A 27,967-nucleotide genomic window follows, 5' to 3' on the forward strand; every position below is an offset into this window, starting at 1 on the left:
AAAAACCATAGTTGGTAGTTTACTGCAAAGCATAAGATTCCTCTGAAAGGTGCAAACAACTTGCTCTCTTCCCCTCAAAGAATTTGTGTTTTAGAAAGTAAAAACACATTGGAAGCTGGGGCATAATAAACAGGATGTGAAATGAAATTAAAAAACTATACAGGGAAATGGAAGCATGGTGTGATGGAATGTATTCCACCGACCTCTGCCATGAGTTTCTTGCCAGCTTTGGAAGTGTTCAGGCTTCCTTTTAAATAATAAATCTTAAAATGACATCTACCTGGGACATCCACAGTATAAGTGACTAAAAATAGCAGGTTAAGCTATTAAAGATTAGAATGTGTACAAAATTCAATGTGTACAAAAGTTGCTCATGTATTAAATGCACAAAGATATCAATTAAGAACATTTAACTGTTGCTTCTTTGTAACTCAGTCTTATTTATACATTGTGACTAAAATTCACGAAGCTCAAACTGGAGAACAACTTGTTTATTTGTACAAGTCCATAGACTGTAATAAAAAAGCAGTTTTGGGGAAACATTTTCTTTTACCATTCCTGCTCCACCTCAAAAGGAATTGTTCTTCCTTATTCTAATTGGATCAGTTATTGTGTGTGATGTTAACTTTATCTTGCTTTAACTGTATACACTGAGCTTTTACTTTGCAAAGTTAAAGTTTTATAATACTTATGCATATTTTATTGGGAAGACTGTGTAATTCATAATACAAGAAGACAACTATCTTAGAATCATGGAATGGTGTGGGTTGAAAAGGACCTTAAAAACCATCTGGTTCCAACCCCCTTCTGTGTTTAGGGTTGCCATCTACTGATCAAACTGTCCAGGGCCACATCCAACCTGGCCTTGAGCACCTCCAGGAATGGGGCACAGCTTCTCTAGGTGACTTGTTCTAGTGCCTGGTGACTCTCCAAGTAAAGAATTTCCTCCTAACGTTTAACCTGATTTTCTCCTCTTGGGGTTTAGAGCTGTTACCCTTTGTCTTGTCACTAAGCTCCCTAATGAAATTCTCTCTTCCTAACTCCCATAGGCCCCCTTTAAGTACTGGAAGACCTTTATATTAAGCCTTCCCAGAACCTTCTCTTCTCCAGGCTAAATGATCCCGACTCTCTTCTCCTCCCTTCATAGCAAAGATGTTCCAGCATTCCAGTCATTCTCATAGTCCTCCTCTCAACAGGGTCACACCCTTCTTAGCCTGGGAGCTTGCAGAGCTTAATGTGGTACTCCACATGAGGTCTCACAAGTGCAGAGAACCACATCTCTCAACCTACTAGCTTTGATACAGCCCAGGGTACAATTGGCCCTCTGGACTGCAATCATCTATTGTCAACTCATGTTGATATATTTATGTATTTATTTATTTGCCCCCCTCCCCCAGTGTTCTTAAGTCCTTCACTGCAGAGCTTCTTTCAGTTCACTTACTGCTCAGCCTTATGGGATTGTTCAGACCTAGATGCAGGGCCGTACACTTGGCCATGCTGAACTGCATGTTGGTCAGTGGGGCCTATCTCTTGAGCCTATTGTGGTCCTTCTGGATTGCAGCCTTTGACTCCAGTTGTGTTGACCGCACCACTCAGCAGTATCATCTGTAAGCATGCTGAGAGTGTACTCTCTGCCCATGTCACTGACAAAATATTTAAATAATACCAGATGTTAAATAATTCTTCACACAATTTGTAAATTAGTATCGAGGAGCATCCCTTTGACAAATAAGGGAAGATTTTCTGACCTCATAATGTTGACCTGAAAAACCAGTGAGGAATTCAGCTGTTTTCTAAAAATATACAATTTGAACAAACAAAACCAGAATAAAACCAAACCAGATGCTGTCTCTTTCCAAGAAACTGCTCATTTTGGCAAATGAGTCAGTTCCTGTTTTCCTACTGATGAGTTTCTTACTTCACAGGCCAAAGAATTGTTTACAGATTCATGCATTATCTCCATAGGTCTCAATAGAAAGCTGCTACAGTTCTCCTAGATCTCACATTGAATGTCTTTAAAGTATTTGTGTCCAGGGGCTTATGCCAAGAGTGCAAATTTCTGAGCTGAAAGTCCTTTTGTATTGAACTGCTGAAAGCCTTTGAGTAATATAAAATTGCTGTACTAGGGTTAAATACTTATTTTCCTAGATGTCTATCAACATGCTAGTCTAAATCCAGGTGTCTTTGGGATTTATCCATATTTATTACAAATATCTTTCCAGCTCCTGCATTGAGTGTGCTGCACCTCTTTGTAATGTACTAGCTGCTCCAAGCATGTGGACTCTTAATTCCAGTGAATTAGTGAGCTGTGTTATCAAAGCACGTATTCACATAATAATGGTGTTTGCCTTGCGTCCCACACAAGTTGCAAAATAAATTCAAGAGGATGTCTTGAAACTGTCGTCACCGGCCGTCATATCTTTACTTGTGTGACATTAATTTGAAGCACCCTTTATTTCATGATGTCAGCTGATCTAGGTAGCTGGAACCACTAAGGGGGCACTGAACTTAGTTGGAACAAATATGCTCACTTGAGAGAATGCTTGACTTCTGAGGAATTGCTGCAAGTGCCTCAAAAACTGAAATATGAACTCAAATATAATTCTTGAAAGCTTTTTGTCTCCTATATTGTGTAAGTAATGCAATAGAAGGAAAAAAAGCCCTATAGTTCTCACGTTAACAAATATTAAACCAAAGTTTAGTGTCCTTTGTATTTGAATTCTGGTTCCTGGCAACTCTGGGGCTCTTAAATCTAGACAAAAATTAAAAGTGAGATTGTTACTAATCCATCTACCAGTGTTTTGCTGCCATAGTTTGTCAACTCAGCTTTCCAAGCCATGCTGAAAGAGAAACTCTATCCATTCATGTGCTGCTTATACCAATACTGTGTAAAGGATGCAAAAGAAAGAACTTACATTCCCTCAGTGCTACTTTTGCTTGTTCTTTCCTCATGGAGAACTAAGAGCACCTTCCTGTAGAATATGCATGTTACATCCGTGTTATTTAGGAAAAGAAATAACTAAAAGGATCCTGTAGTTCATAATGCTCCATTAAAGCCACTCATTCTTTGATGCTTTCAGGAATAAGTTCTCCCCTTCTGCAAAAAGTTGGTGTGGTCTCTGAAGTATCCCAGGAAACTTGTGATGCCCTGGCTGACTGCCTCAACCTATTCACAAAGCAGGAAGGGGTATGTATTTGTGCTTGTGGGGGCTTACAAAGGGTCTGAATAGCTTAGTATGTTTTGCTAGCTACCCTCTTAAAAATAATTTAAAATATAATAAAACCTAATTTTGTAGGCAGGCTGTCCTTTCACATGCTAAACATTTAATACAAACTCACTATTCTAAGGAGTAGCTAAGTTCCTCTACAAAGGGATGCCTTGGTATTTTGCTTGCAAACTGCTGCTTGCAATGTTCACACTGAACACTTGAATTCAAGAAAGCAGTTGCTTTGCTGATTCAAAGGTTAAAATAATGAGAAAAATTATTTATTTTTAATGTGTGCTGGCTAACTGAAGTGTTAGAGTGTTGCTTCTGAATTTGTTTTTCAGACCATGTGCTAAGTGGGTGTACAAATGCTGTCTGTTGAACTTCTGGCTTTCCCAGTGACAGATACCTTGTATGGTGTTAAACAAATGCTTCAGTTTAGGAATACGTGGTACACTGATTAAATCCTGGGGTGGGAGGGAGATTTGGTGTTTTCACCACTCTAGAAGACACTGTGGTGCTTGGAATAAATTTGTGTCTTGCTGTATTGCGGTAACACTTAAGCTTCTTTTTTAGCACTTGTGGTCAGCAAGCTGTGTGTCAAAGCGGGGTTGTGTGATTGCTGTTAGTCCTCTAGTTATTTAACGGTGAGCTGCTTTAAGGTTGGTTGGTTTCTTTTTCATTCCTTTCCAAGCTTTTTTGTCCTCAGTCACAAGTCTTCTAGACTTGAGTCAGTCTCTAGCAAAGTGGAACAAGCGTTGCTGTTTTGCTTATGTATTTTTTTTCCTTTAAGAAAATCTAATCCTGAAGTTGCCAGTTCCATTTGTAGATGAGGGGGAATTGTTACAGTGGTGGGTGTATAGTGTTAGCTAGTATTCCTTAATTGTGTTGGCATCTCTTCAGGAAAGACTAAAATAGGATATCAGAGCGAGCATGGCAAAACATATGGTAAAATGTAGTTTCACCTTACTTGAACTTGAGCTGTCTCTGTAGGTGGAAGAGGCCTCGTTTCGATCTGGGAGCACAGGGCTTGGGCACAGGGAGACAGGCTGAGGTGTGAGCTTGGATTTCCACCATAGCTGGCGAATCTGGAAGATGTGATCTGGAAGAGCTCTGTGTCTCGGGTATATTTAAACTTCCAGCTATTGCGATTTCAGAATAGAATCCAGGGTTTTAAAGACACTGTCACCTCACAAGGGAATGGAATTATAGCAGCAGTCTCTCCCTAAAGCTTGAGCCTCTCCAAAAGTTATGTTCCCTCAGCATTACTGTTCTTAACCGTACAGCTATTTTTCCCCCCCCTTGTAAGACAGAGTGCTGCTATTTGCCTTTCAGTGTTGATTTATAGGCTGGAGTTCTGCTGGCATTGCAAAAGTGATTGTTTTCCTGCCTTAGCAAATGACTGCTTGTAAATGCTGTAGTATTTTCTTCAGGTATATGGAATAGTAAGGCATTACTCTGCTGAAGTATCGGACTGTAATATAAAAACACTTCTGACTGTGATGTCAGTAGAGGGTGTTGTGACTAGGAACAACTGCTGGGCATGCTGTGCTGTAGCAAGCACTGACTATTAATGTGAAGCTTCAGGGAACTTCAGCAATTTTAAAGCTTTTGCACTTGCTCTGCTGTTCCAGACCCTTTGGTTGCCTGGTTTGTCTTATGACAATGAGTGGAATTAAACCTAGCTGACAACTGGTCGCTAGCGGTGCTCCTAAGTGGCCTGTATTGGGACTGGCCCTGTTTAATGTCTTTTCTGATGATCTGGATGAGGGGATTGAGTGCACCCTCAGTAAGTTTGCAGTTGTCACCAATCTGGAAGTGTTGATCTGTGTGGGAGTAGGAGGGGCCCTACAGAGAGATCTGGACAGGCCAGATGGCTGGGCTGAAGCCAATCGGATAAAGTTCAACAAGTCCAAGTGTTGGGTCCTGCACTTTGGTGGCAACAACACCAGGCTTGGTCACAACTACAGACTTGGGGCAGAGTGGCCAGAAAGCTGCATGGAAGAAAAGGATATGGGGGTGTTGGTGAACAGTTGGCTAAACAGGAGGCAGCAGTCTCGTGTGTCTCAGTTCAGATGTTCTTTTGAAGAGCCGTGTGGATGTGGTGCTTAGAGACAGAGGTTAGTGAGCATGGTAGGGAGGGCTTGATGGCTGGACTTAATGGCATTTTGATCTTATTGATGCTATGACAGCTCCCCAATAGTTCTTCCTCTGCCTTGGAGGCACTGTTTGCTCTGCAGTACCATCAGCCATATGGCACATGTCCTATGGAACCTGTCTCATGGTTGCTGGCTCCACACCCTTTTCTTTCACCTTTAAGGAGGACTCTTTTGTCTCTCACTGCAATTGCTGGCGTACCTCCGATGCTGAGGGGGTAACCAACGCATCCCCTCCGCTTAGGATGATCCCCTCGTTAAGGTGTGTCAATTGTGATTATGCAGTACTCAAATACGCTGCTGTTAGAGCACCGAGTGAAGAAGTGGCACAGAGCCGCCTCCCGCAGCCCCTCCATCTGCCTCCCGCACCGTGGGCACCCGGCGCGGGGATAGAACGAGCGTGACGTCACCGCCGCGCACAGCGGGGCCGCCGTGACGTCACGGAGAGAGAAAGGGGCACGGTGCCCACCCTCCAAACATAGCGCTGCGGAGCAGCCCCGCAAACAAGCGGCCCCATGAGCCGCCCGAGCACGGGGAGCGGCGGGGCCGGACAGGGGGAACTCCGTCGGTGCCTTCCCGCAGCGTTAGCACGCGGGGCGAGGTGAGGTGAGGGCCGGCGGCTGCTGCAGGGCGGGGCGGGGCGGGGCGCTCCGGCTGCCGTCCCCCGAACGCTGGCGCGGTGCGTAGCGAACGCCGGGCCGCCGCCTGCTGCCATCGGCGGAGCCCCGCGGTGCCGAGCGGGGATGGGCGCCGAGACGGCTCGGCGAGAGATCAAAGCGGGCGAAGAGAGGGGGAACTACGGAGGGGCTGCGGGCGGAGCGCTGTGAGGCTCTGCTGGCGGCGTAGCGTAACTCGGAGCGCTTCTGCAGTGACTTTGGCACAAGGTTAGTAAGTGCTGCTTCGGAGCGGGGCTTCCCCTGCACTGTTTCTAGCAGACCGCGGCGTTTCGTTCTCAAAACAGCCCGGTTCCAGCATCGGTATGTTCCGTGGGAGCTTTGTGTAGCAGTAGCGAGAGTTTAACTGAAGGTTATGATTGCATTCGCTGTTATTTTGGGGTAAGTTTAAAGCCTGGCCATGATATGTGCGTTCCATGCGCTGAAGCTGTCAGAAACCAAAAGGGATTTTTTACTGCTTTTTTTTTTTTTTTTCTTTCAAAAAAGCAATCCGTTTTTTGTTTCCTTCCAAAAGTGTTTTCTTCATTAACCAGATCTAGATAGATGGTGCTGATAAGTGCCCCGACTCTCCTAAGTTTCACTTTTACCATCAGGGGTTATACTTACCAGCAACTGCTGGGTCTCATAGCTCAGAACTGCGGCCGCCTTCATTTGCAGTCTGTCAGCATCTGAGCTCTTCCTTTGTTTATAGGTGGTGTTCTTTCTGGCTATTTTGTTTTTCATTTTTGCAAAGGAGGCTTAGTTTACAGGCTGACAGCCAACAAGATCGAGGATTCAGGAAAGAAAAGTTTTTGGCTTCTTTTCCTGGTTTAGGAGAGCTGTGGACTCACATAGAATCGATCATAGCAGAGCCAGGTTTGTCATTTCTGCAGGAACTTTAAGGTCAAAAAACTGTAGGTCATAGTCCTTGAAGTTAGTTACCTTTATCATGGTGTTATGTGTTATCTGCCGCATGGATCACTCATGTACTGCAAATAAATACATGTTGTTTAACTAGCAAATGTTAATTTTGGTTTAGAAGTTCAGCATAGGGTTTGTTTCGCATTTCTCAAATATCTCAGAAACAGAACTGAATGTCCGAGGGTGAGGTGTGCTGGTTCGTGTTTCTGTGAATGAATGTGTGCATCTCTTTGGGATACAAATGGCTGTCTTTGAGCCTCTGCTATGAGGTCTGAGGGATGTGCGTGAGCACGACTGTTAGCACAGAGCTGCTGCCTTACTGGGTTGTGAATGAAGATGTTGTAAGCTGCATCCAGGTGGCCTTGGAAGAGATTTCTCCTTATCAGTCCCCTTGTGCAGGTGGAGGTGAGGGAGCAGAACTGACACTGAGCAGCCAGGGGAGAATACCTGGCATGGGCAGCTGGGGCAGATGTGTCTGCAGGGAGCCCTGGAGTAGCTCAGCACTACCCTGTGTGGCCCAGCACTGCCATGATGACCTCTGACTGGCCTTAGGGGCTGCTGGGGAGGGAGAGGTGAGGGATTCAGCTGAAGCTATGAAAGTAAAGAAGGCAGTTCTGATTTCCACGTTAGGGCTGGGGATGGAGGTCGTGACTTGGCTGGCTGTTGTTTTGTACTTAACCATGTCAGTCCTTAACCCTTAAAGTCATGACATCAGTGCCTTTTCCACATTTTGCTTGAGCCCATGCAGCAGCCCTTTCAATCACTGGAGTACACGAGAACCCTTATGCTGTCCACTGAGCTCTGCAGCCCTTGCTGAAAGTAGTGGAGGCCAAGGTGAGACCTCGGTGTGATATGAGGCCTGTGGGCAGTATTGCAATCAGCCGAAATGCTGTTCAGCTTGCAAGCTCAGGGGTGGGAGGAGAGCAGGTTTCAGTTGGTAAATGGTTGCACCAGGCACTGCAAAAGCTGTCTGGTGTTGAGAGACTGGAGGTGTGTGTGTGTCAAGGAGATTTTTATTGGTTGCGGATGTCTCTGACATGACCCTATTCCTTCTCCTCCAAATGAGTGGCAGTGTACGAGAGATGCCTCGCTGAATGAATCTAAATATGCCTGAATCGTGTTCAAAAGTAACAAGTTAATTGGAAGGTTCTGTATGCTAAAACAAATGCCAAAATAAGGGCTGACAGTATTTATCCTTGAAACAGGAGGGCAGGGGATGTAATATGCTGCAGAATGGCATGTAGGCATGGAATACAAGAGAACAAAGCTGCTGACAGAAGTCATTTGGCTGTTTGTTTCTCTCGTCACTTGAATGTCAGTGGTTCTAGTCATGCCTTGATGATTCTTGCTGTGCTAATTTTTGGGTACTTTACATACATATGTCTTGCCTGTGCTGAACCTCTAAAGATGAGATATCTAAATCAGAGCAACGTGATGGTGAAATGTTTGCAGATGGCATCATGTTGTTCCTCTGGAAGCATTTACTGTACTGCAGCCTCGCAGATAGACAGCAAACTAAAGGTCTGTGAAGACAGTGTCCTTGTCAGTGTTATGTAAAGAGTTTAGCCAGTCCAAAGTATCCAAGAGATAGGGGAATTCAAGAACGCAACTTTTTTCCAGTGACTTTCCCTACAGCAGCCAAGACTGAGTAGGTCACCAGAGTGGGAAGAGAAGTGAGCAGCAGCCCTGATGGAAACTTGTTGAAGTAACAAATACCAGGGCTACAGTTAGGGAGAAGATAAGTAAATATCACTCCTTTTTTTTTGGCTTTTGCCCTTTTCATTTAAAGGATACACTGTATGTTGACAAAATGGTTACATTCTAAACTAGGTGGTAGCATCTGTGTCCAAATACTTATATGAGAGGCTTCTGGGCACCAGACAGTCCCAGCTGCCAGCAGCATGCCTGGATGTTACTCTAGGATGAAAAGTACAGGCTGCTGGGCTTTAAAGTGCAGCAGGCTCGCAATGTTGTATCCTTAAGATGGAGTCATAGAATTATTTGGGTTGGAAGGGATCTCAAAGCCCACCCAGTCCCACCCCGTGCCATGGGGGCAGGGCTGCCCCCCAGCAGCTCAGCTGCCCAGGGCCCCATCCAACCTGGCCTTGAGAGCCTACAGGGATGGGGCACCACAGCTTGTTTAGGCAGCCCATGCCTCAACTGCCCTCTGCATGAAAATTTTTTGTCTAACATCTAACCTGAATTTCCCCTCTTAGTTTAAAGCTTTTTGAACAACATATGCTTCAGAAGTTAATCTTTTTTTATTGATAAGTTTGAGCATAATCTATTGGCAAATCTATCTAATTTTTAATAGAAGGGAAACTTGCTGACTTATATGCTCTTAGCAGCTTTGTGTGAAAGCCATCACATAACTTGTCTGAAGGCATTCTCCATTACCACATTGCCCAATACAAAGCAGTGCTACCCTGTTCTTGTACTGCATGGACTTATTTTTTTTTTCCAAAGCTTGGCTTGCAGATTTTTTTCTTGGCGGTTGTTAAGCAGCCTTGTGTAAACTAACATGGAATGAGTTCATGGGCCTCTGGGGAGGTACAGTGTAGAAGCATATTAGCTTGAGATTAAACCTTTTCTCTGTGCTTCTGCAGCTTCGAATCTGAGGTTTGCTTCTGAGGTCTTGTCTACAAATTATTTAGGGATTTATTTTTTTAAAATCAAAAATAGGCAGAAAAGGGACTGAACCGGGACTGCAAAGAAGACGAAGAAGCAATTGAGTTTAATGGGATGATATTTGATATAGCGAGATTTTAAAAACAGCAACTGAATAGTTTTTTGTGTATGTATTTGAAAGTGGTGATTTTGTCTGTGTTTAAGCTGATAGAGAGGAATAAAAAGAAATACAGGGAATGGAAACTTTCTTTGTGCATCCTCACTCCTTCTTGCAATGAGGATATTGTTTGTTTTCCTCTCCACCATGCTTGGAAAACAAGCTGGAATGAGGAGGGTGCACATTCTTATTCTTGGACCGTCATTGTGATTTCACAATGGCGTGTAAAGCTGATCAGCTTGTTCTTAGTTTTCTGGCTTATTGCGTATCTGATGTGTTTTGGAAGAACAGATGAGAAACAGAAAGCTAAAACTTGATGGCTCTTCCAGATAGCCAGTGTGTTGACAGTTAAGGGCTGCTAATACTTCAGAAGAAAACAAAGCAGTAAGAAAAAAGAAAAAAAAAAACAACAAAAAAAACCACACACACCAGGATTTAAGATCTAACCTCTGCATATAGCAGCATATCTGTTGACTTTGGTTGCTGGGGTTTTGTCCTCTAGTTTGAGAGACACTTGACTGCAGTGGCGGTCCGGCTGTGTGGTCTGTTTTTGTCTCAGCTGCATAAAATATCAGGATGCTGAACTGGATGACTGCAGCCGCACGTGTTTACTAATTGTCTGGAGATGTGTTCTCCATCTTGACCTTTGTTTCTTGGAAGTTAAGGTTTTAATAATTATTTTTTTTCCTTGTAAAACTGATACAAGCTAGTTCCTTAGAATAAGAATTAAAAACAAATCTATTTCTCCACATAAGAAAAATGAATCTCGTCTCTTTGATTGCTGGAAATTAACATGTTTTTTAGGGGGAGATGATATTTAACTTTTATCTACTTTTTTAATGTGAAGTTGTTTTAAAAGCATTCTCCTGAAGTCTTAAGTTGCTCATGCTTCTGTTGTCAAATCCTCTTAGGTTTGCCATGTGGTGGTATGTTTTATTTGGTCTCCTTACATGTCAGTGATTTAAAAGTTAGGATCTCTTGCCTTATGACCTAGTACACTGTTGATGTGCAGTCATTTCTGACTTTTCTTGAATCGAGGAAGTTGAGTCTGAATTTCCTTTTTCCCCCTCTTCCTCAGTTATGTAATTCTGATCTTCAGCTACAAAGAAAAAAGGTTGTTGACGTAGTCTATCTAGACTTCAGCAAAGCCTTTGACATTGTGTCCCACAGTATTCTTCTAGAGAAGCTGGCAGCCTGTGACTTGGACAGGTACTCTCTTTTCTGGGCAAAGCACTGGTTATGTGGCCAGGCCCAGAGAGTGGATGGAGTTAAATCCAGCTGGTGACCAGTCATGAGTGGTGTTCCCCAAGGGCCTGCATTGGGACTGGCCCTGTTTAATGTCTTTTCTGATGATCTGGATGAGGGGATTGAGTGCGCCCTCGGTAAGTTTGCAGTTGTCACCAATCTGGGAGGAAGTGTTGATCTGTGTGGGAGTAGGAGGGGCCCTACGGAGAGATCTGGACAGGCAGATAGCTGGGCTGAAGCCAATGGGATAAAGTTCAACGAGACCAAGTGCTGGGTCCTGCACTTTGGTCACAACACCAGGCTTAGTCATAACACGTACAGACTTGGGGCAGAGTGGACAGAAAGCTGCGAGAGAAAGAAAATGATCTGGGGTGCTGATCCTAGACTAATTTGGCTAGACATGAGCCAGCAGTATGCCTGGGTGACTTGTATCTTTGTATCAGAAATAGTGTTGCCAGCAGGAGCAGGGAAGTGATTGTCCCTCTGTTGTTCACACTTCTAGAGGTCACGCCTCAAGTACTGCGTTCAGTTCTGAGCCTCTCACTACAAGAAAGACATCAAGGCCCTGGAGTGTATCCAGAGAGGGGCAATAAAGCTGTGAAGGGGCTGGAGCACAAGGCTTATGGGGAGCGGTTGAAGGGGCTGGGATTGTTCAGACTGGAGAAGAAAAGGCTCAGGGGAGACCTCATTGCACTCTACAACTACCTGAAAGGAGGTTGTGATGAGGTGGGGGTCAGCATCTTCTCCCACGTAAGTAGTGATATGGTGAGAAGGAATGGCCTCAAGTTGTACCAGGGGACATTTAGGCTAGACATTAAGAAAAATTTCTTCTGAAAGAGTGGTGAGACACTGGAATGGGCTGCCCAGGGAATTGGTAGAATCACTGTCCTCGGAGGTATTCAAGAAACGTTTAGATGTTGTACGAAGTAACATGGTTTAGTGGGGAAATGTTGCTGGTTAAGTGGATAGCTGGGCTGGATGATCTTGGAGGTCTTTTCCAGTCCTGGTGATTCTGTGGAAAATGGATGGTCCCCCATTTAGGTAGTATTAGTGGTGTGTGTATATGGGGCGGGGGGGAGGAGGGGGAAGAGTTGTTTTGTTTTGTTGTGTTGTTTTTGTTTTTTCTTTTTAATTAAGACCTAAATTTCATCTGACTGACCTCTCAACCAAAATTACCCTTGTCACTACCTTATTCAGTAACACCTCAGAGCTGATAGCAGTTGTGTAATAGAAGTAAGCCACTGTGGAATTTGACTTCTGTGATTGTTTTTATCTCACGTACTTGTTGGCCTGTCAGTCTCTCCCAGACAGCCAGTGACTTTGAAAGGGTATATATATATATATATATATATATTTAATATTAACATTCAGAATTGTGTTGGTGCTGTGCTGCCCAGTGAAGAAACATGTTTGTATAGCGCTGACTGCTGAGTCACTGAGGTTATCACCTGAATTGGTAAATGGGCTATATTTGAAAAGTGTTCATGCACTGAAAATAAATTACTGGCTTTATACTTTTCCTTGAAGGTACATGCAAGGCATAGTCATTAATGAGGGTTAGTAACCTGTTTCTCTAAGTAGTGCTTTTCCGCGTATTGTAAACACTGTCATCTTTTAATTGCATCAGTAAGAGACTTAAAAGAAAAAAAAAGGAAAAAAGTGTTCCGTGTTATTGGAACACAACTTAGAAATGGAGATCTGTGCTTATGTGAGGATAACTGATAAGCACGCACAAAGCAAATGGTACTTCTTTTATAGTAAAGAGCTAAGCTGAGTGTTGTTGCAAATGAATGGTAAGATGTACAGGACCTTTGAATAAAGCATATCTATTTGTTTTGAATATCCTGCGGAGTCCAGTGTAAGAGGACGTGTAGCTTTGATGCAGGGATAGGCCTAATCTGAATATCCCTTGCATTTATAGAATGCATTTGGGAGTGATGTCTCTGATCTGTGTTCACAAGCTCTGTGTTAAGCCACATGTAAGATAAATACAGACTCAGTCAGTGGTGTTGAACAGGAATGGATTTCTTTCCTCTTGTACTTGTTACTGCTACATCATTAATGTTGAGACCCGAATATCAATGCAGTGACTTTTGGGATCTCTAGATGTACTACAAAACTATATGAAAATGGCTTTAAAGTATATGTATTTGAAGGAAGTTCACAGTGTGCATTATAATATAAGGGTACTCCTTAGCTTAGAACTTCAGTCCCAGGAGAAACTATAAACTTTTTTCATCTACTTCAGAGAGGTTTTTGCTGTCATAGCTTCTTTGCTTTGATGAAATCAGGTAGTTTAGATATGTTCTTTGACCTTTAAATAGAAGAAATACAGCTCCCCATTAATCTTGAAATTTAATAGTGTTGCCTATTAGTTCCCATCCTCTTGCCCTCTCCATCTCTCTCACAGTCTATAGTGAGAGAAATGTTTGTGAGAAAGAAACTACTCTCACCTTTCTGGAAAGCAAAAAAGCACCTGCAGAAACCTGAATTGGCAGACATAAAGCAATAGCAAAAGCTCGTCTATGGTGACTTCATCATTTTGATGGAGAATGTGTCATGATAACAGTTTAACTCCCGTAGGTAATGTGGTAATCCATATATGTCAGTAGCTTATACCTTACTGGAAATGCCAACGCAACTATTAATTGTGGAAGCATTTTGCGCTATGCATGCAGATTGCATTGCCTGCTGTTCTAGTGGAAACACCTTGCTGCAAGGTCAGACAGAACAAATTCAGGAGAAAATGAGCCTTTAGGAGAGCTTGAGACTTTAGGCAGTTGCATCTATCCTTGTGATTAGTGGAAATCTAGTTTTATCTGTTCTGTATCTCAACCACCACTGAACCCATACTTAATGCTAAGGTTTAATCTCTGCTCTCACAGAATCACAGAATGGCTGAGGTTGGAAGGCATCTTCGGAGGCCATTTTGTCCACTCTTGTTCACACAGATCCACTTATAAAGCAGGTTCCCTGTGGCCATATCCATGTGACTTACGAGAATTTCCAACAATGGAGACTCCACAACCATTGTAGGCAACTTGTGCCAATGCTTGGTCATCCTGCTTGATGAAAAAGTGTTTCCTGATACTTAGAGATAATCTCCTGTGTTTCAATTAGAGTCTATTGCTTCTTGTCCCAGCACTGGGCACCACTGAAAAAGTCTTGGCTCCATCTTTGTGCCTTTCTTTCAGGTATTTATAGACATTAATGAGACCCACCCAAGCCTCCTCATATCTAGGCTCTCCCAGCTCTTTCAGCTTCTCCTCATAGGAGAAGTACTTCAGTCTTTTGATCATCTTGATGGGCCTACGTTGGACTTTGCTGCGTCCAAATCTGTCTTGAACTGAGGAGCCCAGAGCTGTAGGTTTGGCCTTCTGGCAGTACTTTTCCAAATGCAGCCAAGAATACTATTGTTCTTTGCTGCAAGGTTATGCTGTTGGCTCACTTTCAACTTGACATCTACCAGGGCACCCATGTCCTTTTCTGTAGAGCAGCTTTTCAGCTGGGTGGCCACCAGCGTGTATCAGTGTATATGATAATATATATATATTTATACACTTATAAATAAAGCTTATAACTGAGCTTTTATACACTGATCACATTATCATATTATCAAAGCTTTTTCTGGAGGCTGACTACTTCACTGGAAAGAATTTGTACATAAGCAGAGGCAGCTAGTTACATATAAAAGTCATTTTGATGTTACGTTCTTTGATGAAATGTCCACGTAGCATTAAGGAGCAGCAGAATGTAGTCACTGGAGAAAATTTGAGGGAACTGTGTGTCATAAATCAGCTGATAACACACAGTCTGTGTTTTTTAACTCTTGTCTTTGCACCCACATACTATTTAAAGAATCTTAAAAGCAACCTGTCACTCTAAGCAATCAGATCCTGTTTCAGTTTGGGAGGGGCAAAGGGGAGAGTTTGACATTCCTCAGGCTCACACTTCCATCAAATCTACCCTCCAGTTTTCTTCTGAGAACTGATGTTTTTTTTTTTATTGGAGACTGTCACAGAAGAGCTTACCAGAAATTTAAGCTGGGTCTGCTTCTTCCTCAGAGCTGCAAGTACTACTAGATTACACATTGAGAAATAATAGAAGATTTATCATTCAAAAATTATCTACAGATTTAAGTCTAGATGAGCTAAAAGTCCATAGAATATGTGACTGGGAAGTAAGTTTGTTTTATCTGCTCTGATCTTAAGTTGCATATTGACAAAGAAAGTCCCAAGCAGCATGATGAATTCTTGCCACAGAAAAAGTAGTAAAACCTCCAGATAAAGGCAAAATTGATTTGAGATTATTCATAAGGAAAGAAGAACTATTCCACCAAGTGCAAGTTTGTGCTATCTAGGGGGTCCACATCATAGGGGTGATGCTGGATAGCATCTCTTTGTAATGTAACAGTAGATGTTATATTTTAGGCTAACAGTGGTGTCTGTTTTCTGCCAAAAATGCAAACTGGGAAATGATATTTCACATTCTTGGTATGCAAATGTCTTTTTTTTGCTGGTTTGGCCTAATGTTGGATTTCTGTAGCCCGGAGCGCAGTTATCTGTCTGCCCGAAATGCAGAATGAACTTGTGTACAAGATGCTTGAATTCCAGGAAGTGTCTTAACAGCCTACCCCAGGCCTGGCTTCTGTCTGCCTGCCGTTGTCTGCTTTGGCGTAAGGTCAGAACAGCTTCTTGAGAGGAAAAACTTCCCTACGGAGAGACACATTTCTTAATGCTGCAAGTCCTTCTAAAATCTCAAGTAGCACTGACATGTCTATCTATATCTATGAAGTCTCATTCTTTCATACTGGAAAGCTGAGAAGCATCTGTTCTCAGATACTGGAAGTAGATTTCATGTAGAAAACTGAATTCTAGCACTGTGTTGTGAAGTCCTCTGATGACTTCTAACCTAGGCAGGAGTTCTAGCTTGCTTGGCACCTGTACTTCCCCATCTGGAGTACTGTGTCCAGGTGTGGAGCCCTCAGTACAAAAAAGACATGGAGATTTTGGAAAGGGTCCAGAGGAGGGCCACGAAGATGATCAGGGGGCTGGAGCACCTCCCCTATGAGGACAGGCTGAGGGAGTTGGGTTTGTTCAGCCTGGAGAAGAGAAGGTTGTGGGGTGACCTCATTGCAGCCTTTCAATACCTGAAGGGAACTTACTCCCAGGAGGGGAGTAAACTCTTTGAAAGGGCTGACAATAGCAGGACACGGGGAAATGGTTTTAAGTTAAAAGAGGGAAGATTTAGGTTGGATGTCAGGGGGAAGTTCTTCACTAGGAGAGTGGTTAGGCCCTGGAACAGGCTGCCCAGGGAGGCTGTGGATGCCCCGTCCTTGGAGGTGTTCAAGACCAGGTTGGACGGGGCCCTGGGCAACCTGATCTAGTAAAGGTGTATGTTTGGTGGCCCTGCCAGGCAGGGGGGTTGGAACTACATGATCCTTGAGGTCCCTTCCAACCCGGGTCATTCTGTGTGATTCTGTGTGAAAGCCAGTCAAAGCCAAACAGCAATAGAGCAAAAATGTGGCAATCGCTTCAAAAAGGAAAGCAATAACATAAGTGCTTGCTGTGATCCAGCGTGGAAGAAGTGTGGAGGAAGGGGATGCAAACAGGTTGATCAAAGTAGTGGTGTGTACTGAGAAATAGTTAAGGGAAGTGGTTAGATCAAAACAGCCTTAAGACCCGTTTTCAAAAGAAAACAGTCCTTAAGAATAAAAAGGAAATGTTTCCTGTGTGCATTCTTAAGAACCCTTACATCTTAGTTTCACAGGGACCAGGCTAGTGAACTTCAAAGATGTCCAGAGCTTCTCTAAAGACAGAAAAAAAAGTCCTTGTCACATCTGAAAACATGTAACAACATACTGTTCTTATGCTGTTGGCATCAATATTTATGCGCTGGATTGAAGGAGGCACTTTGCTGGGTAAGGTTACTTGTGGTATCTGCCTCTGAGAAGATAGATGCTTAATCTCACGAGGGCAGCAGAGTATCTTGGGGTGTGGAGCTTTTTTGTTTTTATAGTCTTGCTGCTTTGCAACTTGAAATACACTTCCTGAACATGTACATCACCACTGATGTCATTCAGCCCCAGCTTATTTTGGCTTAACCTATTGGCAAACGTGAATAGCAGCCATATTTAGTTTCAGCTTGCCTCAGAATAGAAACAATACTTAACAGAAAAAGACAAAATCAGGTGGCTCTTTCTTTGGGCTCCTTTTATTTGAGTAACTGTCATTATAACAATACTGGAACATAAATAGGGACTGAATACGGGATTTATTAGTTTGCATTGAATCATCTAAGTAAAATACAGCTGCAAAAAATAAATACTTCAGAGTGGAAGACCTGGTCACCAAAAAGTTTCACATTAGAAACAAAACGGAAAAGCCTTTGCTAACACTTGACTAGTGCAGAATCACTTGGAAGAGATGAGTTGGTTAAAAACTTCGGTGCTTCATTGGTCTCTGAATAGATAAACTTTATTGCAACCAAATGTGGAAACAAGAAATGGGAAGGAGGGCAGCAAGCACCACATTGAGGAAGAAGTGTCAGCCTCCTAGGAGGGAAAGGTGGGAGATGAAAAGTATTTGTCCCTAGCATGTGAATAGTTCTCAGGAGTATTACATTAAGAATATTGATAATACGTTTGTATGTTGAAAGAAGATCAGACTCTCCAGCTCTTCTCTTGAATAACAGTTCTTCTGCTGCTTCCATGTCTATGTGTGTTGACGTGATCTAGCTGAGGTGGAAATTCAGAATGGACAGTAAGTTGGGTCTTGCTTGTAGCAGTGCTTCCTATATCTCTGTTTTATCATTGTATTTTGTCCTCCAGTAGCAGGATGCTACTGTTTTAATTAATCAGATACAGGGAAGTATTCTAACTCTGTACCCAGAACGTTGAAATGTAGCCTTTCCAAATGAGCCCTGCTAAACTCCTCCTCTTGAACTTTGAGGTGAATGCTGGTAGTTGACTAACAATGAATCCTTATGTTCATCTGGGGAATAATTGAGGCAGAGTCTTGTGACTCAATTCACAAAGTCTTTGGTTTATTCTATGGGCTTTGAGTTGGAATTGAAGTGAATAGATGACTCGGACTTCAAATTAAATTGGTATGTATGGGGTTGGCTTGCGTATTTGGGAGTCTTTCAGCCTTTGAACAAAAAGGAAATTTAATGGTGGCACTGCTTGTATATGAGTCTGTGATCCTGCATTTTCTCTTTTGAATTTGATGACTCTGATAAGCTGTGTCCAGTGCTGTAGCTGCAGACTCAGCTGGCTGGGCTTCTGTGATGGACTGATGCTGTCTTGTGATACAGTAAGTAACCCTTTGGCGATGGTCAGAGAGCTCAGTTTGTCCTTGATTAACTGTTCACATCTCGTTTTGCATTTCGGTAATTGCACTAGCAGTAGTTCAAGTCACTGGCAAGTGCTACCTGAGTATTCTATATTTAACTAAAGATCTGACAGATCTCTAATGCCAGGTAACTGGTAAGTTTATAGCGCATAGAGAGAGAGTCAAAGCAATAATCAGTGATTGAAGTAAAGTATGATTTTCTTGATACAGTCCACTGTACCCCAGGGGTGAGTATGGACCAAGTTTACAGGAACTACTTCACTGCACAAAACAAGTTGTGATACAAGACTTTAACATAGATAGTGTGGCAAATGTTGCATGTTGCTTTGTGGCTGGTAGCGATAAGGAGCGGTGAGTCAGCGGAGAAGCTCTGTGGGAAGGCCCATGTGTAAACAGATAAAGTTCAGAAAGTTTTGTATAACATTTACATGTTTTAGGGCCTCAGGAATCTAGTGATGTATTCATGAAACTGGCTGTATCTGTATAGTTTAAAACAAAAAACCAACAAAGCGTTACCAATGTGAGCTGTCACCTTTGCAGTTTAGTCATTTGTCATAAGAGTATTTGTAAAGAAACTATTCTTTTCTCTGGTAAGTCAGATGCTGTACTTGGGCATGTTTACGTTTCCCTGGTTGGGTTATTGAGCAAATGGGAGAGGCTGGGGAGCAGGGTGAAAGCAGGACTGGGCAAATTTGTATCTTATTTGTGCTCAGTGGAAGTTAAGTCCCGTAAACAGAGATATAAACCAAGCCTTTTTTTCCCCCTTCTTTCTGAAAAACTTCCTCTGAAGCTCAGGCATGTTTAAAACAATGAGAACTCGAGATGAAAGCAGCTGGTTTCAGTTTCATTTCAATAGGTGCTTACGCAACGGCTATGTACTGCTGTAGGTAGTAGGACATTTAAAAGCGCTTTTTCATAGAAGCATGTCTGATGGTATTACAGTACCTGAACAGCATGATTCAAATCGAGCCAACAAAATGACAGAACTGTTCCATTTTCGAATAGAAATGACTTGGAGGTCATTCTTGGTTTTTATGTTTCTTCCATGATGAAAAGATAGTTGTCCAAGGCGCAGGGGCAGACCTGACTCCCCTTAAAGGAAATCATATAGTTCTTTTTCTATGGTTAAATGTAAAAGAGTAACAGATTTACTCAGCAGTAGCTTAAACAAGTCATTGCAAAGAATTGGCTCGTGCCTGGAGGCACTAGCAATAGGGACGGTATTGTGCTAGCAGCAAAGTTGCAACTGTGAGCTTGTCTGCTAGAATAGACAAACGGTTTATGTGTCTCAGACTCTCTGTGTTGAGGTGACTAATTGCAAGATCTGATTTTTGATTCAATTTGATATGAAGATCACGGAACGAGGGAAAGAAGCCTTATTTTTAATTCCTGGTGCTGCTTCTAAATAGATCTCTGTAGCATAATGAGTTGCAAGGCATAACTTTGCCCTTTGGGTTCCATCTTTCAGAATACTGAACAAGTAGCTGACTCTGGAAGAGTGACAGTTCCATAAAAATGTGTGAAACAAATAGCAGGTTTGATTGACATTTACTTTGTTGCGGGAAGGACTGCCTTTAATGTCAGAAGATATCCACTGAAAACTGGCAGTTCTGCCATACCAGCATTTTTTTTTTTCTAATTGTTTGCTTAAATATGAATATGATGCTAAGTGTTAGACCAGCCTTTAGCTTACTGCCGAAAACTTGAATCCTTGCACCTGTGCTTTGTGGCAAACGTTCCATGTGCAGAGATGTTTTTAGTAGGAAGGAATTTCTTTAGCAGTTGGATAAAGCTGTTCAATTCAGCAGACCAAAGCTCCACTTCTGAGCCACCAGAGGAAACACTAAGATACTAAGAGGCAGCTTTCCTGCCGTCAGCTTATTGCAGAGCAGAAGTGGTACGTGGTGTACTGACACTGTGAGGAGTCTGCCTTCAGATCCCCTGGTGGTTGCTATGTGAAAGAAGTGGTTCTTCCTACACAACTTGAATGTCTGCATATTTTGGATATTCTTATTCCTAGCGCTGAAGTTGAGTATTTTGGAAAGAAAAGTTTAACTAAATCATACTGAGATAATGTGAGGTCTGTCTTTTCTCTCAATCCAGGGACACTTTAGAGCTAGGGTATGCTGCATCCTCATTTTCTGTTTTAATGTTAAAGGCAGGTAGCTCTACAAATGGGAATTTGTGCAATGCTTTGCTTGCTGTGTGTTGTCTTTAGATGATTTACTTGCAGCTGCAATAGCATGTTGCTGAGATAATCATTTATTAGCTGGCCGTACAGTGGTGTGACCCTTTCCTATCCTACAAAAGTGCTACTGTTGTTGAGCCTCAATTTAAATTAAAAGCATCCAGCACCACACAAGCAAGTATTTTGTGTATTGTACTGAGATGTCTTCAGGATGGACAGAGAAGCCTTGGTTCCAGGCTTCACAGATGAACTTCAAGACTTCAGCCTTTAAAAAAAGAGGAGAAGTAGTGGATGTACCTTACTAGTCTCGGGTTTACCTCATGTAAATTAAAGATAGAGGAACGGGGCTGGTGTTTGTGACGCAGAGAAGCCATGTGCTGTTTTGGAATTGGAACGTGAACTTTCCTGCTAGTAATACACAATGAGGGAGTTAACTTTTAAACTTGGGTTTAGCAGGATTTCCAGTGGTGTGGAAAGACTATAGAAGTGCCTGCAAACAGCTTAATGCTTTCCTTTAAAAAATAATGATAGATAGAGCTCTGACTGCTAAAATAACTGGATTCTACTACTTGAATAGACAATTTAGTGCTTAAAGCCTGAAGACTGGTGTCTGTGGGGACTTCCCTTCAGCTAAACCAGAAGTGAAGCCACCTACCAGAATGTGGGTATCAAATCGTTCCGGTTGAGGTATTTAAGAAAAAAATCAATTGCTGTGCTGACCTAGATACTGAAGTCATCTCTTGGTGGTTCTGTGTCAGTGTATCAGGTGAAAGTGGTGTCTATAGCAGGAAGGTTAATGATTGAGTGCGTGTTTATTTCTTTGAGACAAAGCTGGTTAGTTTCCATCAGCAATTATAAATCTGATATTTTACTGTAATGATGTTCCATTTAGAGATGAAAACAAGACTGATGTTAACTGTCACTGTTTAACAGGACAAGCATAAACCCGAGGTGCTTAAGCAACTGCAATTGCTTTTGTACAAAGTAGCTTCTGACAAGGGTTGGATACGGTGCCTGACCAGTTGAATAAAGGTTTTAGCTGGTTTCATGCTGGGCTCACTAGAGACATGCTGTTGTATAAACGCGTGCTTTGAAAATATTGCAAATCTGTCCCCATCTTTCTTAAGCTTGGAAGAATGTGCACAAGAACTTCTTTATGGTGAGCGTGACGAAGCACTGGAACAGGCTGCCCAGGGAGGTGGTGGAGTCTCCTTCTCTGGAGATATTCAAGACCCACCTGGACGCCTACCTGTGTGACGTGGTGTAGGGAGCCTGCTTTGGCAGGGGCGTTGGACTCTATGATCTCTGGAGGTCCCTTCCAACCCCTACAATTCTGTGATGCTGTGAATGTCCAAACCCCTACTTTCAGAACTGAGAGAGCCCCACACTGAGCATTAGGCTGTAGAAGCTTGTGCGGCCGTATCTGGGGTCTCTGGATGTGCAGGCCATCCTTCAGGTTTAGTGCTGTTGATGAAGGTTTTGGGTTGGATTTTCCAAACCCCTGAGTATTGAATTCAGGTTGCTTTAAAACCAGATCATTTGTTCATGAATGAACATTCATAAATTGCAAGCAACAAGCTTCAGCATGTCTTTATTAGCTTCTGGCTTGCATTGAGCTGCTTACATAACAGAGCAGACTACCATGATATTGGTGGAAGCAAAAAGATCTGGATTTCTTTAGATAAATGCTTTCTTTTCATTTGCTTTTAAGTAACGTTGAAGCTTAAGTTTTAGATAAATACTAGAGTCACTCAAGTGGTATATCAAAACATTAGAGGAGATAACCGTGTAACTCTTACAACTGCAAAGAAATTTGTAAAGACCATTTTAATAACTAGTTTCCTTTTGTTGGTGTTCAATAATAATGAAAAGCAGCACTTTAGTTGCAGTCCCTCATCCTCTGCTTTTTAAGAGAAGGTAATAGTAATCTCCTTTTTAAGAGGAGGTAATAGGTAATGTAACCGGGCAGATCCTTAGCTGTTTGTTAGCACATAATATTTAACCCCCCTCAGAACCTGCTTATCAACAGATCTTTTCCAGTGGCGTGTCTGACTTCTGTGAAACATTGCGATAACTGGCTTTGTTGGGACCTTTACAATGAACTTTAAATGAAAGTGATCATAACTAGTCCAGCTTTTTTTCCATTTTGTTCAAGGTAAAGCTATTACATAGTGAGCGACTTACTGATTTTATTGCTTTCAATTAGCAACCTAATTTTGTACTCTTTAATTATCATTTAATTGGATTGCCCCTCTGCATTCAGAGCATGACAGCCAAAGCAGCTGATGTAGTATTTGACACAACTGAGGGGGTGAGAATTTCTTCCATAATTCTTTCTCCAGTGGTTATAGAAACGCCTCTCAGGAAGTGGTAAAAATCTGTTGTGGTATTTCTTTCCTAGCCCCTGAATTCTCATCCCATCATTTGTGCCTTATGCTGCAAGCACTGTTTGAGTGGTTGTTCCAGCAGAGGAGGGTAAAGCTTTTGTAAGTGAGAAGTGACCAGAAAGGACATATGAACAGTTCTTAGATTCAAAAAGGTAATTTTGATATAAAAGCAGGTTGCTTAGGAAGATGTGTAACTTGTCCCCATATTTGTTCCAAGAGATTTTCATGCCATTGTGTGTTGTTAGTGGAGGGGGGAGTTAGTGACCTTAGAGAGTAAGCTGGGGGAGAAAGCAGTGGCTGGGGATGCTTGTAAACCTTTTAAACAGGGTCAGGAAGGGAGAGAAGAAGAGAAAGAAAGGGTAAGTGGCTTGGAGATGGGAGAAAGAATGGCCCATTGGAGCTCTGCTCTGCACTGGGCAGCCTCACCTTGAGTGCTGTGTGCAGTTTTGAGAGCCACAATATAAGATGCAAAACTCTTAAAGAGTGCCTAAAGGAGGGCTGTGGAGATGCTGGAGGATCCAGAGGACAATGTGTATGAGGAGCAGCTGTGATCCCTCTACTCAGCGCAGAGCAGAGGAGCTGATGGAGGCCGGATGGCGGCTGCAGCTCCTCACAGGGAGCGGAGGGCAGCGCTGAGCTCTGCTCTGTGTGACAGTGACAGGGCCCGAGGGAACGGCATGGAGCTGTGCCAGGGGAGGGGCAGATGGGGGTCAGGGAAAGGGACTGCACCACAGGGCGGTGGGCATGGAACGGGATGCACAGGGCTGTGGGCATGGCACTGAGCTGCTGGAGTTCAAGGAGCATTTGGACCATGCTCTCAGACACAGGGGTTGGATTTTTGGGCACTCCTGTGTGAAGCCAGGAGTTGGACCTTGCGAGTCCCTTCCAACTTGGGATATTCTGCAATTCTGAGCTGGTTCCACTCCCCTGAGAGAAAGAGAAGGTGGGAAAACACCCACAGAAAGAAGAAGGCTGGAGGGAAGGAAATAGGAAGGATGTGTTGCTCTCCTGTTACTAGTCTTGGACTCAGGATGCAGATATCATCCTCCTCTCTGGTGCTTATTGCATGTGTGGGCTTTAAAAACAAAAAACCTTCCTTCCATCTGGTGGCTGGTCTTCTTCCCTTGTTGGCTTCTGGCTCCTCTGTAAACTGTTTTGGGAGTGTGGAGAGAGAGCTGTTTATATTGAAGTTAAATTTGTTAGCAGAAGAATCTCTTTTTTAACCTCCTTCTCTAATCCTCAGGGTTAAATGTTTTCAGCTCATAGTTCATTTGCAGTTATTTGTAGCTGGCTGTGCCATTTGCTCTGTAATTCAATTCAGATGATGCTTCTTGGCCCAAATTAGAGCAGACTAGTACAAGCAGCTTGGTGCATGTGGAAACTGATCGCTGTAACTCCATATTTAAGGTCGTCTGAGTAGAGCTGTAAATATTTCCCCTCAGTTTTAAGGCACAGTTATCCGATTTGAATTTACTTGTGGAATTTCAGTCTTTGGTATCAAATGTTACCTGACAGTTTGCTCAGCTACTGAAAAATGCCGTGACCATACTGCGGTCACAGTAATATTGTAATATTCTCATTAATCTGTGTGGCTTCAGTTCCAGCTGTTTGCCTTTGAACCAGTTACTTATTTATCAGTCTATTTTCTGTATAGCTTTCAGCTACGCATTCTCCAGAGAGATGAGATCTTATTCATACATGTATCTACTTATAGGTGAGGAATTTGAAACTGGAGCATGAGCAGGAGAAAAACAAGATCTTGTCAGAAGCATTAGAGACACTAGCTACTGAGCACCATGAACTAGAGCAGTCACTGGTTAAGGGATCTCCTCCTCTCAGCATCATCAGTGAGGAGCAGTTCTATGATGCTGTTTCAGGTAAGTAATGATGTCCGATGTGTAGCCGGCACGTGCATGGTGATTGCATTGGAGGTGGGGTGGGGAGAGCAGTCTTGCTTTATGTGAGATCTTTGTCTTTCTACTGTGGAACTGTTTTAAGGAGAATGCTTTGTGTGCTCTGAGCATGCCTCTAAAATATTTCCCAAGTTCACCTGTAGAATTGCATCGTTTCATCTGAGCATGACAGAAAGCTACAAAATTCAGGACTGTTATAAAAGGTCTGATTGCTTGGGTGTATACACCCTTTTTTTAAATAGCAAGATGTGTGACTCCTATTTTAGGGTATGTAACTGTATCTGGAAGCTTATGGCTTGCTTTTCTCCATGGTGGTGTTTCTTCTTTCTTTTGTTCTTAAGGTCTATGTGAAAATCCACTAATGAAGTTAAGAAAGGCTTGTTTTATTTCCCTTCTGTAGTGTCACAGATGGAAGAAGATTATGAATCAGAATCCTTTGTGCATTTGGAAATATCTTCTGTCTGTTCAGTGATGTTTAGTGCCTTTTGTATTTTGTGTGCAGAACATGCAAATAAGGTTTTTGGTAAATTCTGAGTTGCATGTAGATAACTACAATGTGCACTATGTACAGCCTCTCTATAGCAGTGCAGCTCAGTAATAACTCTAACTGGTTAATCCCATAATGTACAGCTCTTTTACAACTGTGAAGGATCTTGAAGACTTTGAGGGTTAACATAATCTAAACATAGTAGATAATTATACCGGGATGGCGTATTTCACAAGGAAGTGTGATCAGGGGTTACTTTTCTCCAAGTTCAACTGTCCGATGCTTCTGACAGATGAGAAAAGCAGCCTTCCCAGTCTCTTTAATGGTTTTTCTGCATGCACGGCTTAACTAAGCAGAGAATAAAAACAGGCAAAGTATGGAGTCAATGCTTAGTGTGTCTGAAGTATAGCACAGCAATTCAGTGGATTAACAACAGGCTGCTCCTTGGCGCAGTGAGAAGTATATCAAGCCTTCAGCAAGGAGAAGAGATTGAAGAACACTAGGAACAGGTTCTTCAACCAGAACCAAAAGAACAATTCTGCTGAAAGGCCTCAGGCTCTTTGCTTGTTGCAACAAAGCAGAAAATACTTGTTTATGTGGTGCTGTTGGAATGTAGTCTCTCCAGACAGGCTTGCTTTCTGCATGTGAGAGAAGCTCAGCTTATAGAGATCTGTTATTCTGTACCTGTCCTAAATAACCCAGCACTGTCCTCTTGAATGTAAGTGTCCAAAACCGCCTCTCTGGTTGAGAGGGGGGGGTGTTTTTACTGCTTGAAGGTACAAACAAATCACACTGAAAATAGTCATGTAGCTGTGAAACCCTTACTTATACATATTTATACATATATATGTTATATTGAGCATGTGTGTGTATGTATACATGTCAATTCTTGCTACTTTGGGAGAAATTATTTGACGTAATTCATCTTGATTGCAATTTAAGTAATTTTCCAGGACAGCTCACTTTCTTGACTGTCTGTCAACTTCATCAGACTTCACGTTAGTCTCTCTTCTCTGAGCTGCTCACATGCAGTGCTTTGCAGCCATTTGGGTCCTCTGTGTCTCTGGGGACACATGTTTGGGGGAGGGGTACTCTGATTTTTATAGGCTAAGGAAGGGGGAATGTGACACGGTTTCCTGGCTGCTGGATGTGTCTTATGACTTCGGCCATCAGTGCAAAAGGAGTGATTTGGGGCATGTTGTGCACTGTTTCCTTGTTTGTTTTCACCGGGATTCTGATAATACTTTTCTAACCCTCTTACTTTTCTGCCATGTCTGTGGAAGCTCAGCCAGAAATACAGTAAGGACAACAGTACAGTGAGAACAGAGAGGTCAAGGGACATAGGTGCTGACTCAGATTTAAGGGATATCGGTCTCCTTGTTTGACCTAATGGGATGGGATATGGCAATGTTTTCCTAGCAGAGAACAATGGACCCAATTGTCAGAAGGAAAAAAAGAAAAGTCTAAGGTATTTGGACTTTGTGTCTTCAAAAATTTTGCAAAATCTCTTTTGCAAATGTCTATTCATTTTGGATAAACACACTATGAATCATCCTACTGCTTTGTACGAGAGATTCAGCAAACAGCGGTGTGTTTTAACAGAGCAACACGGCAAGTTACAATGTCTGTCAGTGGCAAAATATTACTACTTTGAGACTATATCTGTTGTCAGGACACCTTTTTCTAGGTATGTTGCTTTTTTTTCTTGTTCTCTGAAGTTTTAAATCTCCACTGTATGATTGAGCTTATGGAAGTGTGAGCACTGCATAACTCAGCTTGTCCTTTGAGCTAACAAATCCTTAGCTTTGACTTACCAGATTGAAAGAAAGAAAGAGCCACTGCTGTTACTTTAATAGAATATTTCCTGTGTGCTTTCTGCTTGTTTTCTCTCAACAAAAGTATCACTGGCTGTGACAATTCAGAGCAAGACAGCAATTTTCAAACTCATTTTTGAACATAGGGTATAATAGAAAGAGTACCTTGTGAACCTTGTTCACAGCAGGAGCAACTTGTCCCCATTTACCATGCTCTGATTCATGTTGTAGAGCAGTCTCAGTGCATGAACTGGACTCCTGAATGAAGATGAATCAGAAGGTACAGTCCGGTTCCAATTAGAGACTCAATCCATGGTAGGAGAGTGGAGCTAATCTGAGGAGAAAACCAACAGAAATGCGGCTAGTTTGATTGCCAAGTCTTCAGCACCATCTGTTTGGTGTGCAGATCTGCTTCAGCTGAGGCTTGCTATTTGCTAATGCTGGCATAGACTAAACTGGTCACTGATAAGTCTGTTGGTGGAAACCGTGGGCACTATGACAGAAATACCCTCTTTTTTATCCAAAACTGGGGTCAAGAAAATGTTTATTGTGTGGTAAGACTTCTTACTGCAGTAGCTTATTTGCTGAAGTCTTTGCTATTTTCTATTTTTCACTCTTCAGTGATACACTGATATCTGTGCTTTCTAACTGTTACAGTAACTCCTTCCCTCCCTTTGCAGGGAATTTAGTACACTCTGAATGTGAAGATACATCCCATAGGAAATTAGGAGTTACATTGTACTACAAAAGCATAATATCCAGTATTAAAAACAGCAACATCAAGTGTGTTATTAATTCAAACTCTGAGTTTAACAGGTCAGTTAACAGTGCTTCCTGGTGCTGTCATCTGAGCATCCTGG

The 27,967-nt window shown here is 42.5% G+C and overlaps 1 protein-coding gene across 10 annotated transcripts in view; it reads left to right on the forward strand.

The window, feature by feature from the left end:
* OSBPL1A (oxysterol binding protein like 1A) overlaps positions 1-27,967 on the forward strand; it is a 69,030-nt gene that overhangs the window by 18,996 nt on the left and 22,067 nt on the right. For 9 of the 10 annotated variants that reach the window (XR_014943389.1, XM_085539566.1, XM_085539569.1 and 6 more), the window contains 2 exons: positions 3,081-3,187; positions 24,608-24,770. Coding sequence is in view for 9 of the 10 variants with exons in the window: in XM_085539566.1 (XP_085395692.1) it covers positions 3,081-3,187; positions 24,608-24,770 (270 nt within the window). In the remaining variant the exon portion in view is untranslated. Of the gene's footprint in view, positions 1-3,080; positions 3,188-18,233; positions 18,280-24,607; positions 24,771-27,967 lie in introns of those variants that run through there. The other variant, XM_085539574.1, reaches the window with a different exon arrangement.

The sequence above is a fragment of the Coturnix japonica genome, chromosome 2 (assembly GCF_054131305.1).
Source record: "Coturnix japonica strain WE chromosome 2, WE-NBRP24, whole genome shotgun sequence".
Lineage (NCBI taxonomy): Eukaryota > Metazoa > Chordata > Aves > Galliformes > Phasianidae > Coturnix > Coturnix japonica.